The sequence below is a fragment of the Mustela nivalis genome, assembly GCF_964662115.1.
Source record: "Mustela nivalis genome assembly, chromosome: 1".
In the NCBI taxonomy this organism is placed as follows: domain Eukaryota; kingdom Metazoa; phylum Chordata; class Mammalia; order Carnivora; family Mustelidae; genus Mustela; species Mustela nivalis.
This window is the reverse complement of record NC_139020.1, coordinates 58,382,407-58,398,575: the sequence shown is the minus strand read 5'-3', so window position 1 is coordinate 58,398,575 and position 16,169 is coordinate 58,382,407. Positions and strand designations below refer to the sequence as shown.

At 38.7% G+C, this 16,169-nt stretch overlaps 1 protein-coding gene and 2 long non-coding RNA genes across 8 annotated transcripts in view; 1 reads left to right on the top strand and 2 right to left on the bottom strand.

The window, feature by feature from the left end:
* LOC309867267 overlaps nt 1–16,169 on the bottom strand; it is a 117,511-nt gene that overhangs the window by 10,450 nt on the left and 90,892 nt on the right. The window lies entirely within an intron of this gene.
* LOC309867332 lies at nt 7,106–14,681 on the bottom strand. Its single transcript, XR_014313112.1, has 3 exons — nt 14,600–14,681; nt 9,648–9,734; nt 7,106–7,316 (listed from the first exon to the last, which is right to left on the bottom strand). It is a non-coding gene; the product is annotated as an uncharacterized lncRNA (long non-coding RNA).
* BTLA (B and T lymphocyte associated) overlaps nt 14,084–16,169 on the top strand; it is a 29,907-nt gene continuing 27,821 nt past the window's right edge. Inside the window, exon 1 of one of the 6 annotated variants that reach the window (XM_082734241.1) lies at nt 14,084–14,793. In XM_082734241.1, coding sequence (XP_082590367.1) covers nt 14,706–14,793 — 88 coding nt within the window. In that variant the 5' untranslated portion in view covers nt 14,084–14,705. The remainder of the gene's footprint in view (nt 14,794–16,169) is intronic. The other 5 variants (XM_082734242.1, XM_082734237.1, XM_082734236.1 and 2 more) reach the window with 5 other exon arrangements.

The following is a 16,169-nucleotide window of genomic DNA, read 5'->3' as shown; positions in this document are numbered from 1 at the left end:
GGCTGTTGTAAATAATGCTGTAATAAACATAGAGATACATATACCATTTCAAATTAGGGTTCTCATATTCTTTGGGTAAATACCCAGTAATGTGATTTCTAGAGAATATGGTAGTTATATTTTTAAATTTTTGAGGAACCTCTGTACTGTCTTCCACAGTTGCTGCACTGGTTTCCATTCCTTTGTCTCTTGCTATAGTCTTTGTCTTAGAGCTTATTTTGGGGGCACCTGAGTGGCTCAGTTGGTTAAGCATCCACCTCTTGATCTCAGCTCAGGTCTTGATCTCAGGGTTGTGAGTTCAAACCCCACATTGGAGCCCAACTTAAATAAGGGAATGAATGAATGAATGAAGTCTATTTTGTTCAATATAAGTATTGCTACCTCTGGCTTTCTTTTCACACTGATTTGCATGAGAAATGCTTATCCCTTGACTTTCAATCTGCAGGTCGTTAGATCTGAAAGGAGTCTCTTGTAGGCAACATATGGAAGGGTCCTGCTTTTTATATATATTCTGTCACCTTATGACTTTTGGTCGGAGCATTTAGTCCATTTACCTTCAAAGTAATTATTGATAGATGTGTATTTGTTGCCATTTTGTTACTGGTTTTATGGTTGTACTGGTAGCTCTCTGTTACATATTGAATTTTCTTTGCCTACTTTCAATTGTGTTATTTTCTCACAAATCTTTTTACCTATTGATTTCTTTTGAATTTAAAAACTTGCCTCAGCTTCACCTTCTATTTCATCAAGACATTCTGTTGGGCTAATTGCCTCTTGTGTTCTTGTTAGGTCTTTGTTTTTGAAATATGTTTTGTTATTTTATTTGTAATTATTTTTTGAATTGTCACTTCATTTGAGTTTTTCTGATCTGAATTATGTTGTTTTCTTATGTCTTATATAATTTCTTTTGGCTCTTTTTGAATCTCTTTTGCAAACATGTCTTTCTGTTATGCAACGCTTTCATTGTTTGTGGGGAAGTCTCTTATAATTTTGTATGGGATTTGACCTCAGTACTTTTCTGTTTCTTAATTAGTTTTTCCAAATTTTTAAAAAGAAAAATTATTCAGTATAGCTTTTCTAACTTCAGAATGCTCTATTTTCTTTCTCTTTTTTATAAAAGTAAAAGAAAGATACTGAGGCTTGTTTTTGAACTCTATTTCCTTTCCCCACCTTTATATGAGCTTTTTTTTTTTCTTCATCTTCATCATCTCCATCCTACTCTGCTCTGTTGTCATTCCTAATAGCTACTACTCAGCATAGGGCCCTGTTGTAGGAGGGAGCATGGGCCCTATTTTGAGAGTTCATGGGGACTCAACTTCTCTATCCTCTAACAACTGGGCTCCTGTGGTTACCTGCTGATGGAGTGGATACAGCTAACCCAGTTTCAGCTGCTGTTTTCCATTTGCACTGCGTATGTTCCAGTGATTCAGTTCTGTTAGCTATGTGTGGGTTCTCTTATTCTCATATCCGAGAGATGCCTATTGCATCCCTCTTATTACTCCAGAACAGGGTTGATATCATGTAGATTTATGCCTGTTGGTAGTTTGTCTTCCTCTGTGGTCTGTGGAAAAGTTTATTATCTGGGGTTTTGTTTATGTACTTGTTTAGTGTGTGCATGTATGCATATGTTTTGGTAAATGTTATTTATAAATTTTTGGTTTTGCTATATAGTTGAAATATTTGTTTTGATGTGGGAATTTGGAAGCATTCAAAAATATGCTGCTGCCATGCTCAACTTCCCAAAATGAACTATGAACTCCTGAATCATGTTAAAAACATAAAAGTTTCCAAAATTTTTTGTTTCTCTTAATAAATCCCATCCAAAAGGAGGTGGTTGCTTTGATTTTTCAGTTATCTCCTTTTTAAAATTATGTTAAAAAATAGTGACTTGTTTTTGAATTGTGTCTTTCCTCCACCTTTAAGTAAATATTTTCTTATACATAAACATTATCTTTACATAGATATCCTCTGGTTTTTATCCTCTCTTCCTCCATTTCTGCCTTCCTTTCTCTCACTCTTAAACCAAAACAAAAACTAGTAAAAGGATTGTGCTTTCTAGTTGTTGACTTATATCCAAGAAGAATTGCAGCAGATGGTGTCTGAGCTTCGCCTATATCCCTTGCCCTCACTGCTTTGGTGAATACCGCCCAACTTCCAATTGCCGGCACCTATACTCCTTTGCTTACAAAGGAGTGCTTGCTGACCATCAGAGTGTGTTTGGTTTACCTGAGCAGCAGGCTAGAAATGCCAGTGCTCATCTTGGGAGCAGTCTTCAACTAATGACTGATGAGAGCAGATGTATATAATAGAAAAATGACCCACTCAAAGATGTCCACATCTCAATCCCCTAATCTAAAAATATGTTACCTTACCTGGCAAAAGCTATTCTGTAGGTGTTACTAAATTCATGATCTTTAGAAGGAAGATTATCTTGGCTTATCCATGTGGGTGCAGTCTTATGAGTCCTTAAACTAAAAGAGGGAAGTCACAGTCAGAGAGCAATTTGAAGTTGGCTTTAAAATGGAGGAAGGGGACCCCAGCCAAGCGATGCAAGTGGTATCTAGAAACTGAAATGGTTCTCCTCTGGAGTCTCCAGGGGCAACCCTGCTGTCATCCTGATTTCGGCCTACTATGTATGACCCATTTTGCACTTCTGACCTTTGGAACTGTAAATTAATAAGTTTGTGTTATTTTAAGCCACCACTTTTTTTTTTATAGGAGCAATAGGAATCTAATAAGATGGTTAAATGCCCCCAGCTTCTTCAGTCCTTGAGTGGGATGACCCTGAGGCATCTTTCAGTATTGACTTTCAGGGTTCCCAGAGGTGAGGATTAACTTGCTAGAAAACAAACCACTTCTTAGTTTCCTCCTTTTTCCTGTCTTCTTCACTCCCCTATATTGGGAACACCTCCAAATAAACTGTTTGTGCCTGAGTCCTCAATTTGGGTTTTGCTTCAGGAGGAACCCAATCTAAAATGGAACTTGAAATGGTTTTGGTGAGAGACTGATATAGGTACTTGTTCAAATTCTTCAAGTTTGAATCAAAGGGGAAGAGATTTCTTTTTTTATTTATCACAAATTTTCCTCATTTCCTTGGGAAGTGGGGCGAAAGCCTGAAACTCCTCAGGTGGTCACAAAGCATAGTCCCTATCTTTGTTACAGAGCTTTTTGTTTTATTTTTTTGGACATGATCATTGTGTGGTTCTTGGGTACTTAGGGTAAAACCCTGCATTCTAAGTCTCCAGATCTGATTTCTAGCTTCTCCGCTGCCCACAGGAATATGAATCTGAGGAGGAAGTTTGAAGCAGATACTGCAGATTGGTTCATTCTGCACCAGAGTTTTTCAACCTTGGCGCCATTGACATATTGGCCTGGATAATTCTTTGTTGTGAGTTCTGTCCCGTGCATTGTAGGATGCTAAACAGCATCTCTGGACTCTATCCACTAGATGCTACTATTACCCCCACCCCAGTTGTGACAACCAAAAATGTATCCATACATTGTCAGATATCCTGAAGGGTCCAAATTAATCCTTGGTGAGAATCATTCCTCTATATAAATCCAACTCCTTTGTATCTTGCCTTCCAGTACTCTGGAGACAGGCAAGCTGAGTGAGGGCAGCATTCCCCAGACTCTCTTATAGTTAGGATTCTGTGTGTCACACTTGGAACAGGGAAGTGAACATCACAAAGCAGCGGGCATGTGACTTTTCTGACAAGCACCATCATGATGTATTTGTTTTATTTTGTTTCTAGAACAGTAGTGGGAAGGATCCTGTCTCTGGCTTCACAGGTACTGACTACAGGGGCAGCAGTGTGATTTTGTTATAACAACCCTATTGGATAAATACATAGGTCTTTTTGGTATTTCTTCTCACTACATAACACCTAATTTGGTTTTCTGGGGCTTCAAGAAATTTGAAATGAATCCTTTTTTTATTAAACTAGCTATAAACAATTCCATTATCTGAAATATAGTCATTTCTATCAGGACAATGGACAGAGAGTGTCACAACCAAACTGTAACTTTGGCTATAAAAAGGAAGTAGGGAAAAAGATTTTGGATTTAGATTGTGTAGACTGGAGAGCCTGTGAACCAAGTTGTACATCAAACAATCCTTGTATGGCAGAAAGCATCCTAACTATGCCTGTAACGTTAACCAAAAAGTTAGGAAAAATTCAAAATATTAGTGTAAGTGTGCTGATCCCTGCTTCTTTCAGCAAAATCCTGCAAGATATGGATCAACTCAAGGTGGAAGTGGAAGGAAATAGCACTTGGCTAAGAGAGGCCATGGGCTTGTGGCCTGCAATCTAAGTAGACTAAACCACTAATTTGGAAACTTGCAGAGTTAAAAAAATTTCACCTGTGACATTTACCCAAGGGAATTGAAAACTTATGTTCACACAAAAATCTGCACAAAGATACTTATAGCAGCTTAATTCATCATTGTGGAAATTTGGAAGTAGCCAAGATGTCCTTCAGTAGGTGAACGGATACACAAATGGGTATATCCAGATAATGGAATATTGAATGAAATGAGCGGGGTCCCTGGGTAGTTCAGTGGATTAAGCTTCTGACTTCAGCTCAGGTCATGGTCTCGGTGTCCTGGGATCGAGCCCCGCATGGGGCTCTCTGCTCAGGGGGGAGCCTGCTTCCTCCTCTCTCTCTGCTTGCCTCTCTGCCTACTTGTGATCTCTCTCTCTCTCCCAGTGTCAAATAAATAAAATCTTTAAAAAGAAAAAAAAAGAACTATCATTTCCATTTTTATGCAAAAACATAGAGGAATCTTAAATGCATATTCTATTAAGTGAAAGAGGCCAATCTGAAAGGGCTACGCACTGTAGGTTTCCACCATTTTGTATGGAAAAAAATAAAACTATGGCCATGGTAGCTGCAAGAGGGTGGAGAGGAGAGAGTCAGGGATGAGTAGGCAGAGCACAGTGATTTTTAGGACAATAAACTCAGTCTCTATGATACTATAATGTCATTATACATGTGTCAAAATCCATAGAAAATGCAAAACCGAAGGAATTCTAATATTAACTATGGGCTTTGGTGACAATGGTGTGTCAGGGTTGGTTCATCTATTGTAACAAATGTGCTGCTCTTGTGCAGGATGTTAATGATGGGGGAGGCTGTGCTTGTGTGGGGGAAGGGAGTATATTGGAACTCTGTACTTGCTACTCATGGGAAAAGGACCAGTTGATGGAGGTTATGATGCACTTCTAGATTCCCTTCAGAACTGAAGGACTTATTTCTCAGCTGCCAAGGGTGTTCCTGGCTATGAGTCCTCTGCTGCCAATCTTGTCTTGGATTTTGGTAAGAAATACTTCACCAAAGGACCTTTCCTAGAGATCTCATACCCAGTGATTAGTAAATGAGGGCACATAAAGTCCCTGTCTTTTTAACCAAACTACTCCAAGGGGCTGAACCAATGCCAGGCCTCCCTTGGGTGCCTAAGGCCTTTGCTGAGACTGCATCACAGCCTCAGGGTTTCTTCTTCTTCTTAGTCCTACTCTCTTCTCTGGCCCTGTACTCACTGATCTCTGGAGCACTCTCTAATAAATTTCCTGTATCCTAAACTCTGCCTCAGAGCCTGCTTCCCAGGGAACTTAATCTTCAGGGAGTAGGAAGAAACTGCAGAAGGCAGAGGGTGGGGCACCGGATGCATTAAACAAGGAATTTGTCCACTGTTCTAGCAGGGTATCCTCACAATTGACCTTCATTTTCTTTGCAATTTTTTCTCTGTGTGTGTGTGTCTTTTTCTTAAAAACTGAAAAGAAATCAAACTGATGCTTTTGCCCTTGGCTTAAAGTAGCCTCCTACATAATTTGGAGCATTGATGCACCATGGCCTAAAAAAAATATGCAGAAACATGTTATTTTTATCAAAATGGGCCAAATATTATTCAATTAGAATTAGTATCATAGAGTAACTTAACCTATGAATACTATACTTGTTCCTCATTTTGGCAGAGTATTTTAAAAGTGGGACTCCCTTATGTCTTATTATAAGTAACAACTTCACTCAACAATCAAAAATTGCATATGGGAAATTTTAAAGACACTACATGGGAATGTTGAGAACATATAACCTACCTTTCAGGTCATAGATCATGGAACCATGAGAAACTACATACAAATCTGATGAGAAGGACATGCGTTTTCCAAATGTCTTGACTTGGACAAGGTAGCAAAGTGAAATACTGGTGTTGCCCCTTTCGAAGAAGGGAGTGTGTTCTTCATAGATATTTAGGTAGTCAAAGTGGTGGATGTGGTAGAGACACCTTCAGCCCGTCTTTCTCAGTAATGAAACCTAGAAATTTAATTGGGCATTTTTCCTGCCTGGGTAGATCCTATTTACAAGTCTCCTTTGCGGGAAGATGAGATCATATGATTAAATTGGGGTTAGTGTGTTGTAGGTGAAATTGGATTTTCAGAAAGGGTCTCACTCATCCCCATGAGCTGCCTCTTTTGACTTTCTGCCTTCTTCTTTGAGCCCACAAGTCAGATTTGATTCCAGGAGCTGAGATCATCCAACTTGAACCATGGACCCAGGTGTCAAAGTTAAGAAGTGAAGCAAAAAGACAGAAGGAGACATGGTCACTGAAGAAGGGGGAGCTGAGATGTTTGCCCCATCCTGCTTACTTCTAAACTTCTTTTGCATGTGAACAACAATCTTGTATTTTATTTAAGCTGTCACAATTTTGGATTTTCCCACTAGATATGCTGAACTTAATTCAAGCTGATAAAGAATTCAAGTGATGTAATCTTAAAGCAATCCTAAAAAATCGTAAAATCCTAAAAATACTTCCCTTTCCAAGGGAAGATGAAGAATTTGCTGTTTGTTGTCCCCCATAGTTACTGGGTACACTGAGATTCATAGGAGATAATTAGCCCTGGAAATATCACAGCTTTGTAAAGAAATTCCATGAAGTTTCTATAGTGATGCAAGTTTTCTCTTGTATTAGTATAGAATATTTACTAGACATTAAGCAGTTTTATATTTACTGGGAATTTGTGTGATGGAGAACAAAATAATATCACTCATTACTTTTCTATTGCCACTGTAACAACCACAAATTCAGATTTATTCTCTTACAGTTTCAGAGATCAGAAGTCCAAAATGAGTCTTACCAGGTTAAAATCAAGATATCAGCAAAGCCAATTCTTTCTGATGGCTCCAGGGGAGCATCCTTTCCTTGTCTCTTGCAGCTTCTAGAGATGGCTGACATTTCTTGGCTTCCAGCCACATCTTCTCAATCTCTCTTCTGTTGTCACATTGCCTTCTCCTCCATCTCTGACTCCCATATCTCTCTAAGGATTGTTATAATTAGATCAGGCTCAGGGGGATAACCCAGGATAATCTCTCCATCTTGAGATCCTTAAATCTGCAAAGTAACTTTCACCATTTAACATAGCAGAGGGTCCAGGGTTTTAGGTTTTAGGAGGTGGACACTTTGGGGAGGCTGTTTTTCAGCCTACCACAGTCACCTACACATTTTGATTTAGAAATCATGCAGGAGAGGTTTTTTCTCATTTAAAAGCAACAGAAATTATTAGATGTGGTTACTTTTAAAAAGGTAAGTTCTATAAGTCAAAAGCTACTATTAAAATGTTAAAAAGCGAAAACAGACCATCTGCCTAAATGCATTATTAAATTAAAAAAATAGTAAAAAAAAAAAAAGCTACTGACTTTAATATCTTGATAATCAAGCATATGAGTGACAACTCACATATGATAAAACATCCCAAAATATGTTCATTCTCATTAAATATGAAACTCCAGAATAAATTAAATGTTGTACTTTAAAAATATGATGATCATAATAAGACATTTGTAATGGTAAGGATGCAGTTAACCTAGATCTCGATAATCTCGTAACTTGTCTTTAGGAATATATGTTGGTCTTTGAAGTTATGTAGCACTACATATAAAGAATACAAAAAAATATAGCTTCAACCCAGTAATTTCACTTTGGCAAAGTCCTCCAAAATGCAGCAGAGCAAAAGTGTTCATTTTTATATGAAAAAATTGGAGAAAACTAAATGTCCTATAATAGGAAAATGGCTAAATAGTCTTATAAGATGGCATATTATTCAGCTATTTAAATAATGTTACTAGAGTGTATTTTTTTTCTCTAAATCTTTTGGAGAAATGCCCATGATAAGGGCACAAAGAGCAATCTTGCCAGGCATCTGAGCAGACAGTTAAAAATCTGCATCAGGCTCAGGAGAACATGCCTCCTCCTGAGCTTTCAAACCATTATGCTGGACAATTTAGAGTTACAGTTGACCCTTGAACAACATGAGTTTGAACTGAGCAGGTCCACTTACTTGTGTTTTGTTTTATTTTGTTTTTCCAGTAAATATACTGGAAAATGTTTTGGGAGATTCGAAAAAACTCGCAGATGAGCCACATATTGTAGAACTATCCAAAAAATTAAGAAAAAGGATGTCATGAATCCATAGCTACTAGTCTAGTTTATTATTTAGTACTATAAGATATACACAGATCTATTACATAAAGTTAAAACTTATCGAAACTCACAAACACTTAACTGGCTGGACAGTTCTCTCTGCTGAGAGAAATGTAAACAAGCATAAAGACATAGTATTACACTGTAACTGGATAAAATATACTGCAGTACATACTGTGGTGCTGCACTAATTTCCTAGCCACTTTCTGTTGCTATTGCAGTGAGTGTTGGGAGTATCCACTTAAAGTGCCCTATGAGTCTAGTCATCTCTGTGTGAACAGTTCCTCACTCCAGCAAATTAATATTGCAGTAAAAAAAATAAAATGGTCTCTCCTGGCTCTCATTATTAATAGTTAAGTTTTGGGAGCATCCAAAGATATATTCAGATTTTCAACTGTGTGGGGGGTTGAAACCCCTAACCCCTATGTTGTTCAAAGGTCAACTATATAGTTATTTGGGTTTATTAACACCAACTCTAATTAATATTAAAGGGATAAATGACCAAGGTAGTCAATATGAATACTGCACTTTAGGACCAGTTGGTGAATGGCACCTAGTTTACTGGCCAGAGCCCTCAAGTATTCCCTGCTTCTGCCCTGACTTCCTGCAACCCTTCCTTGGGACCTCTCATTCTAGCTGTCTTAATTATTGAGCAACTACAATGACTGGCGCAGTTGGGGCCTCCAGAAAGCTGTCCCAGCTCTGCAACCAGCATTTGATCTGACTGGTACCATACTGGTTATGGAGTGTGTATATATTTCATTTCAGGACAAACTTCTCCCAAATTTATTTCTTTGTACTTACTCCAAAATAAAGCTAACTCCATTGTGTTTTGCTTCAAATTACTGTTTACTTCATATACATGGGGTTTTTTTTCCCCTCAAAAAGCCCTATGAATAAGGAGAAGACCCTGCCTCTAAGACAAGTGTGAGTTTTGTGCAGTGCAGTGCTGAAAAAGCTTTTTGCTTTTGGGGGGTCCAATTCCCCAATGTTCTTAGCTACTTTCACTGTTATAGTTGAAAGAATGTGAATTTTCCACATTTCTGTCTCTTTTCTATGCCTGTGTTTTCACTATTTTCTCTATCAATTTGGCTTATCTTTACAGTTTCTCCCAAATTAACTAACTTAATTGTGCTATTTTTGCTAAGTAGCTTTCATGCCTTCCTACCTTGTACAGAATGAGTTAGACTGGCTTCTCCAAATGTGGGCTCCAAAATGGGATGGAAAAACATAAGGATTAGATTAGGAGAGTTGCCTATGAGAAAAAATGGGGAGGTATGAGAGAAAAATGCATTTGTCAGGATCCTAATTTTGTGCCAGGCACTGTGGTATGTGGTTTCATGTATGCCCATTTCAAATATATAGTATTATTTAAGTCCCTTATTGGATACTCATAACAACCTTTCAGGTAGGTGTTATTATTCCTGCCTTACAGACTAACAGGATTCAAGGAGGTATTAGATTCAAAGTGGGGTAACTTGTCTAAGGTCACACATCTAGTAAATGATAGATCCAGAAGACATTCCAAGTCTGCCAGTAGGGATGCATTCTTGGGCATTCTCTGTACATAAATTTTTATTTATTGTTTCTCCAAAGCATCTTTAGTTTTCCAAGTTTTGCGGTTGAGGGTATTTTATATCATGTTTTGGGTCAACCCTATCCACCTCACAGTACCAGACCAATCCTTTCCCTGAAGGGATACTTCAAGGAGTAAAGGGGAAGGGCTCAATACCAAGTTGGTCTCTTTGCCTATCTTGCAGTGTGGGGCCAAGGGCTGATCCTTTTCTGTATTTCAGTTTCAGGGAGTATCCCGTCCAGCCGTTTAGCTCTGATATAACAGCACCACAGCTTTACCCCTTCCAGTCTTTCGGATGTTTAAAGCGCTTTCTCAATGCAGGTCCTTCTTTACATCTCTTGCCCTTCTAAGACCTCTAATTCTTTCTGCCCTTAACTTCTGAGGTTTCCCTGCATGGCTGACCCATCCTTGTGAATTTAGGGGGAATTCAGACCGTCTTGAATCTGCTACATTTCTTTGCTAACCAAAGTTCTGTCACCACACTTGTTCAATGTCTCAACCTCCATGCAACAATGACTCCCATTAACAAATAAACATATTCAAATTGTTCTGCTATCATTATTTTTTGGCTTATGACCATATGGCTTCCTGGTATCCATCTTGTCCAAATTAAAGCCCATCTTTGGTTCAAGAATAATTATAGATGTAATTTACTGATCACTTTGCATACATTATCTCACATATTCACCAACATAACAGATAGATGTTATTACCATCTGTGTTCTAGAGAACAGGAAATTGAGATGTGGAATAGATTTGGCTCTCTGGAAGCAGGTATTGGGGTAGATTAGCAGTCAATACCTGTGAAAGTAAGGAGGCAGAGCATGATTGTGCAGAGGCAGAAGTCAAACTATGATATAGGCCTGACATAACCTTGGCTGACAACCTGGAGCTCTGGGTCAAGTATTGCCCATCGGCATCCCATGGGAACCCCAGATGGCCAGCATGACAAAGCATGATCTTGCATTGGTGAGTCTCAACCTGACCGGTCACTAAAGAAGTTTACCACCTGGAAGCTATCTGCCAACTGCATTCTCCACAGCCAAGAGCAAATCTGTCCTTGAAGGGTCACCCAAGTGGTACAACTCTATGTCTACTATAGACTAAGAATCCAGGAATTTATTAAAGATTCTACAGCTAATAAACAGCAATGATTTGGTAGCAAGTCTTTTGTGATGCAAAATCCATGTCTCTTAGCAATTCATACTTGGTTTCCAAATATCCATTCAAATCAGCCATCAGAATCACTTTGGGAGATTTCTTTAAAACAAGGATATGTGACCTCAATCCTGTGAGATTCTCATTCAATGGACCTAGATAGGATCTGGGAATCTCACCCAGTGCATAAAAAGTGCTCAGACTGATTCTAAAGTACAAGGATATTTGGAAACCATTGCTATCAAGAACATTGATGAGGGGGTGTCTGGGTAGCTCAGTGTGATAAAGCCTCTCCCTTCGGCTTGGATTATGATCCCAGGGTCCTGAGATCCAGCCCCACGTTGGGCTCTCTGCTCTCTCTGCCTGCCTCTGCCTACTTAAAAAAAAAAAAAAAGAAAGAAAGAAAAAAAAAGAACATTGATGAGGAGAGGACACCAAGCAGAAGAATGGAAAAAGTTTTAAATGCTGGACTACATTTGCAGCAGAAGCTATGAAATGTTAACTGGGATGCTAAAATTTTTAAAACCAAGATTCATCCCTTTGGGCTGATGTTATCTAATATCAGTAGTAAGCTCTCTCTAGGGTCCTGCATCTGTTTTGTGTTTGCTGTTTCTCTGACCACCGTCCCTCCCCCCACCCCCGGCCGCCCCGATGTAAAAATATTGGAGAAAGTACAGATGCTTCATGATTCATGAAAGCAACTGAATCTGTAAGTGAACTAAACAATTTCCCTGTATGTAGCTCCTAAGATGCTTGGAAATGAATTTTAAGAAATCCACTTCTATTCTGCTTTTTGTCTTTCATGATAAAAATTGGAGATAGATTCATGTTTTTAAAACTATTCCTAAAAAACAAAGGAATCACTTTTTTAAATGTAGTAAATTCTTTAAAAATGTAGTTGTAGATTCTTTTTTTTTTTTTAATATTTTATTTATTTGTTTGATAGTGAGAAAGAGAGAGAGAGCACACACACAAGTAGGAGGAGCAGCAGGCAGAGGGAGAAGCAGGCCTTCTGCTGAGCAGGGAGCCTGATGCGGGGCCTGATCCTAGGACCCTGGAATCATGACCTGAGCCGAAGGCAGACACTCAATGACTGAGCCACCCAGGCGCCCCTGTAGTTGTAGATTCTTTAAGTTTACATGTTCTAATGAAAAAGTACAAATTTTTAATCAAACAGTACATGATTATAATGGGACAAGGTTCAGAAAAGAAAGGTAGTTGCTAGATGAGGTAGAAATTTAAAACAAAATTGACTTGCAGCTGAGCTAACAAACTTTGAAGCCAGGCTTCTTTCAAATATATATATATATATATATTTTTTTTTTAATTTTATATATATATATATATTTTTTTAATTAGAATGAAAACAGGAGTCAGATTCTGAGGGAAGGTTCTGTCTACGGCCTCTGAGGACTCCAGCTGTGGAGTAATAAAGAGCCAGTCATGCTGATAAAAGTAATTAAATAGATATCTTTAAAAATGCACTAGATGTTACATAAGGCTTTTTCCAAATTTTATCTCATTCACATCGGCTTTTTTATATGAAAAGAAATCTTTAAAATAGTATGCTGAAACAAGCTAAGTGTATATGACTTGTCTCTGATTTGGGACAAATAGCCTGAGATCCATGGCTACGGTTTATGACTTTTGACTTCTGGAACCATTTTAAATGGATAATGAGGCTTGCCTCAGCTGCCACAGGAAGTTTGCATTTTACCTTGAGCACGGAAAAGAAAGTTGTATAAATGCTGGGTAAATATTTCACAGGATGTTTACTTGGTAAGTAATGGATGTTCTAAGACAGGGATAGTCACTCTGTGTTAAACTGTGGTGGTTGAAATACATGAATATTTCAGTTCCAACACTAAAGGCAAATATGGGGAGATTATAGCACTCATTCACTACGCTTTTCTTTTTTTTTCTTAATTCAATTTTACTTTTTTAGTGTTCCAAGATTCATTGTTTATGCACCAAACCCAGTGCTCCCTGCAATACGTGCCCTCCATAATACCCACCACCAGGCTCACCCGAACCCCACACCCTCCCTTCCACTGAGCTCTTTAAAATCATTCATCTTGGGGCCTCCAACCATCACACAATGTCTGTCTGAATCAATAAATACAACGAAACTGTTTTTTTAAACTTAGGTACTTGAAACCATTGAAGTTTGGCCTTGGAAGAAAATTACCAGCCTCCAGGAGAAGCTGATTACAAAATCAGCTTTTGTCAATGACCACAAATGTCACAAATCTAGGTTTCTCGTTTGGAACCTCAAATAGGTGAATTTAACTAGCTCTTATAATTAGAAGCATAGGGGCGCTTGGGTGGCTCAGCCAGTTAAGGGTCTGCTTCGGCTCAGGTCATGATCCCAGAGTCCCAGAATTGAACCCTAGGTTGGGCTTCCTGTTTGGTAGGGACTCTGCTTCTCCCTCTGCCCCTCACCCACTCATGTTCACTCTCTCTCACTCTTTCTCTAAAATAAATAAAATCTTATATATATGTGCAAGCATGCATGCATGTGTGTGTGTGTGTGTACATATATACGTATGTATGTAGGTATATATGCATGTATAATTAGAAGCACAGCTAATTTTTACAAGTGGCCTTTGAGAAAACAGTCCCACCTTGAGCCTAGACTATCTGATCTTGAACTTTTCCATTTCTTCCTTTTGTTGCTTCTTTTCTGTTTCATCCATATAATAACCACATGAAGAATGTTGAAAATGAAAGTTTCCTTTAATTGATATTCAAGATCTCATTTAGCTCAGAACTTAGTTATTTAGAGGGAGAAATGTAGCTAATATTAACAATGGTCTTGTTCCATTGATATTTATCTACAGATCAGAAACACCTGCCCTTCCCTCATCTGTTGAGGAAGTGTTTCCTGTCACTCATATTCTCCATAACCTCAAATAAATCACTGGTATAATCACAATAAGCATTCTCATCTTGCCATGACATGGTGTTTAGGAAGAAAAAATCTAAAACTTTCTACATAAAAGAAGTTTTATAGTCTGAAGCTATGAATAGGGGGGAAAGGCATACTTACCATAGGCACTTTTTACCATGAATTCCCTGACCTTAATTTGATTAAAATCTCAACCTAAAGATGGCAACAATATAGATTTCTTTAGAGTTTGATTTTTCATGTTACTCAGCTTTGAATGAGAAAAACCTCAATGTGGGGCAAAAAGGGTGGTAAAGCGGAAGGAGAAGTTAGGGACTGAGCTGCTTTGCAGACCAGTATTTGAAAGTGAACAGCCGATTTGGCAAGAAGCAAAAACCACAGAATAGAGTATCACATCGTCTTTCTGTTCACTTTGTTTCACAAACGATTCAGGTTCTTCCTACCATCTTCTGCCACCTCCTTGCTTTTCTCTACTTACTTCACAGATGTCGCTGAGGTAGGTTAACCTGGTCCAATCCTGAAGAATTCAAGGGCAGAAAAGAAGTCTACTTGTGAAGTTTTCTTGTCCCTGGTATGCGCAGGAAATGAAGACATTGCCTGGCATGTTTGGAATTGGGAAATTGTGCCTGGTGTTCGTCCTAATCCCACATCTGAGCATCTGGAGTATCAACGGTAAGGCACCAACATAGGTAATCTCTTATTTTATTTCCCAGAGGTGGAGGGAATATTTTCACTTGCGGTGTTAGTAGGATGTGTTCTTTTATGTCAAGCGGATAATGGTGGATGGAACCATGCAGTGAGATTTGCTCACTGAGCACATTCTAGAACATCAACCAAATAAGAACATGGTTTTCAAGTCATGGCTTGGCTGATTTTCTTAAAAAAAAATGTTCTGATGGTAAGGAAAGAATTGGGTGGATGTTATAAATAAGGTACAAATGTATCACAACTTCTACCAAAAATGCTCTGGATGCCATCCTGATGATTGAATAGCTTGTTTTTGTTTTTGTTTTTGTTTTGTTTTGTTTTGTTTTGAGACAGAGGCAAGCAGAGTGCTGTCGTGTTCAGCTGGATGGGTGTTGGATAACTGGGGTTGTACCTGTCTCTGTGGCTACTACTGAGTAATGTCACCAAACAGAGTTGCCCTTTTTACCTCAGTAAGGTGTTTGCCTGGAGAACACCATGTAAGCAAATGCTCAAAAATCAAGAATCAGAGCATTCTGTCATTGTTCCTATTAGGCTGAAAGAGAATGGTTCCTACTTGGGTGTCATTTGGCATAGAAAACAGCTTGAGGTCTGCATGATATGTGGCCATCTCCACAAAGATTTTATGAGGACAAAAAAGCCGTTACTTTCTTCTAGTAAATTCATTTGCTCCCGTACATGGACACAGGGGCCCATATATTGGAAAGGCTATATAGCAGAATTTTCTGATTTTCTCAGGTCTGATTTCAAATCTCCTGCCTGCTTATCCCCACAAACATACATACTCTTATCAGTTAATGTGATGTGGTTTTAATTCAGAAAATACAGTGACTGAAATCCTCCTGAATGTCATTGTAAATCCTGGAGCTGCTTGGTTTAGAACTTGTCTTCATGATGCTAGGATGGCACACAACTAGGTGCAGAATAAAAATTCCCAGGAACCTAAGCATTCTTTATGTGTGTAAGTAATTTGGTATTATGTTGGTGAGGTGCTTAGATGGCTGGCTGGGTTTTTCATTTTCCATCAGACACCTAAAATCACACAGCCGTAACTGGAGTCGTGTATTGAAGAACACATAAACTCTCCTGTGTGAAATGGAGGAAAAGAATGTTCAGTGCTGGGATGCCTGGGTGGCTCAGTTGGTTAAGTGTCTGCCTTCAGATGAGGTCATGATCCCAGAATCCTGGGACTGAGCCCCATGTCAGTGTATGTGTGGGGCGGGGGGGGGGGGGGGCTTAGGACTGGGCTTATTTACTGGCTCTGCCACTTACTGTGTGGCCTTGGTCATTTTTCTTATCCTCTCTTATCCTTAGTCTCCTCATTTGTAAGACAGAGAGAATGA